The 1922-nt window shown below is 46.7% G+C and overlaps 1 protein-coding gene across 1 annotated transcript; it reads left to right on the top strand.

Annotated features, from left to right (window-relative positions):
• The first annotated feature begins 255 nt into the window (after positions 1–255).
• On the top strand, positions 256–852 carry LOC142829513 (olfactory receptor 52N4-like). The gene has a single exon (XM_075929396.1). It carries the CDS (start codon positions 256–258, stop codon positions 850–852), a length of 597 nt encoding a protein of 198 aa, XP_075785511.1.
• The last annotated feature ends 1070 nt before the right edge of the window (positions 853–1922 follow it).

Genomic DNA, 1922 nt, shown 5'->3' with positions numbered 1-1922 from the left:
AGGGATTTGGGACAAAGATTTGTCAGGGATGGTACTTGGTCCTGCTGAGAAGGCCAGGGACTGGACTTGATAATCTTTCAAGGTCCCTTCCAGTTCTAGGAGATAGGCAATCTCCATTATTAAAAAAAAAAGATACCAGAGTCTCCCAAAATTTCTATCCCATGTCTTCAAAGCAAGCCCATTATTTCAAGCTCACTATTCCAAAGTCCCTGTAAACCTCATTCCACGAGGAGTAAGGAATGTTTCAGAATAGTGATGCACTCGGCCATCTTCGTGACAATGGCCTTCGATCGCTACGTGGGCATATGTAACCCTCTGAGATACACCACCATCCTCAGCAATGCATGGATAGCTAAGCTGGGGTTAGTGGGTTTGACAAGAGCTTCTCTCTTCCTTCTTCCCATGCCCCTTCTCCTGCCCTTCTATGACATCCGAATTATCCCCAGTACTTACTGTGACCACATGTCTGTGACAAAGATCTCCTGTGGGGACATCACAGTCAATAGGATGTACGGCCTGGTGATAACATTTGTAGTCTATGGGTTTGACCTAATGCTCATTGCTCTGTTCTACAGTCTGATCATCAGGGCGATCTTCATACTTTCCTCCAGAGAAGCCCACCAGAGAGCCCTCAACACTTGCATGGCTCACCTCTCTGTGATGCTCATGTCTTACTTTCCCGGCTTCATCTCCAGTGTGACACACCGATTCGACGAGGGTATCACTCCATACATTCACATCATCCTGGCCAACCTCTATTTCCTCATCCCCCCTATGCTCAACCCTATTGTGTATGGGATCAAAACCAAAGAACTTCCTGAGAAAATGGGCAAATTCACGGGTAGAAGGTGATTGCATGGGGCCACTGACTTTAAACCTGTGGGCTGAGTGGGGGAAGGGCTATCGCCTCGTTAAACAAGGGTGCTTTCTCCCAGTTGGGCTGAGCTCAGCATTGTGGTAGTTAAGAGCCTGAGGAGCCCCTCACACCTAACATCGCTCTATCACCAAGCAATTGTAAATTCCCCTTTTCTATCACCTGAGCTCTTTCAGCAACACCCATCAGCCCCCTCCCTTAACACACCCTGTCACTAGGCCTTTCCATTATTTCTGGGCCACCGGAACAAACCGTAGCTTTCTGATGTAAGGCGCGTTCCCATTAGACCCTGTGTGAACAGTGTATTTGACCAGTTTGGCTACCAAGAGCTTCACCAACTCAAGTTGGTCAAAGATGGAGATCAAATGACATGCTCCTGAATTAACTGAAGGTGAAAGGCATGGAAATAGCTTTGTGTTCCCAGGGTTTTGGTGTGAAAAGTGTTTGCCTTAGTCATGTTCAAAGTGGAGGCATATCTGACAGCTCAAACTCTTCCTCAGGAAAAGGTCGTACTATCCTGCCCCAGCACTAGTACCGTGGGACTTCTCCAATTAATGTGTGATTCCTTCTCCTCTCCCAGGCCCCAGAAACCCTGGAGCTCACCTCATATGGCATCCCACATTTTATATGGGAACAGACTGAGAGTTTTCCTAATCATAGAATCATAGAATCATAGAATAATAGGACTGGAAGGGACCTCGAGAGGTCATCAAGTCCAGCCCCCCGCCCTCAAGGCAGGACCAAGCTCCGTCTACACCATCCCTGACAGATATCTATCTAACCTGTTCTTAAATATCTCCAGAGAGGGAGATTCCACCACCTCCCTTGGCAATTTATTCCAATATTTGACCACCCTGACAGTTAGGAATTTTTTCCTAATGTCCAATCTAAACCTCCCCTGCTGCACTTTAAGCCCATTACTCCTTGTCCTGTCCTCAGAAACCAAGAGGAACAAATTTTCTCCTTCCTCCTTGTGACACCCTTTTAGATATTTGAAAACCGCTATCATGTCCCCCCTTAATCTTCTTTTTTCCAAACTAAACAAGCC

Source organism: Pelodiscus sinensis, chromosome 1 (genome assembly GCF_049634645.1).
Source record: "Pelodiscus sinensis isolate JC-2024 chromosome 1, ASM4963464v1, whole genome shotgun sequence".
Classification (NCBI taxonomy): domain Eukaryota; kingdom Metazoa; phylum Chordata; order Testudines; family Trionychidae; genus Pelodiscus; species Pelodiscus sinensis.
This window is presented reverse-complemented; position numbering and strand designations above follow the sequence as displayed.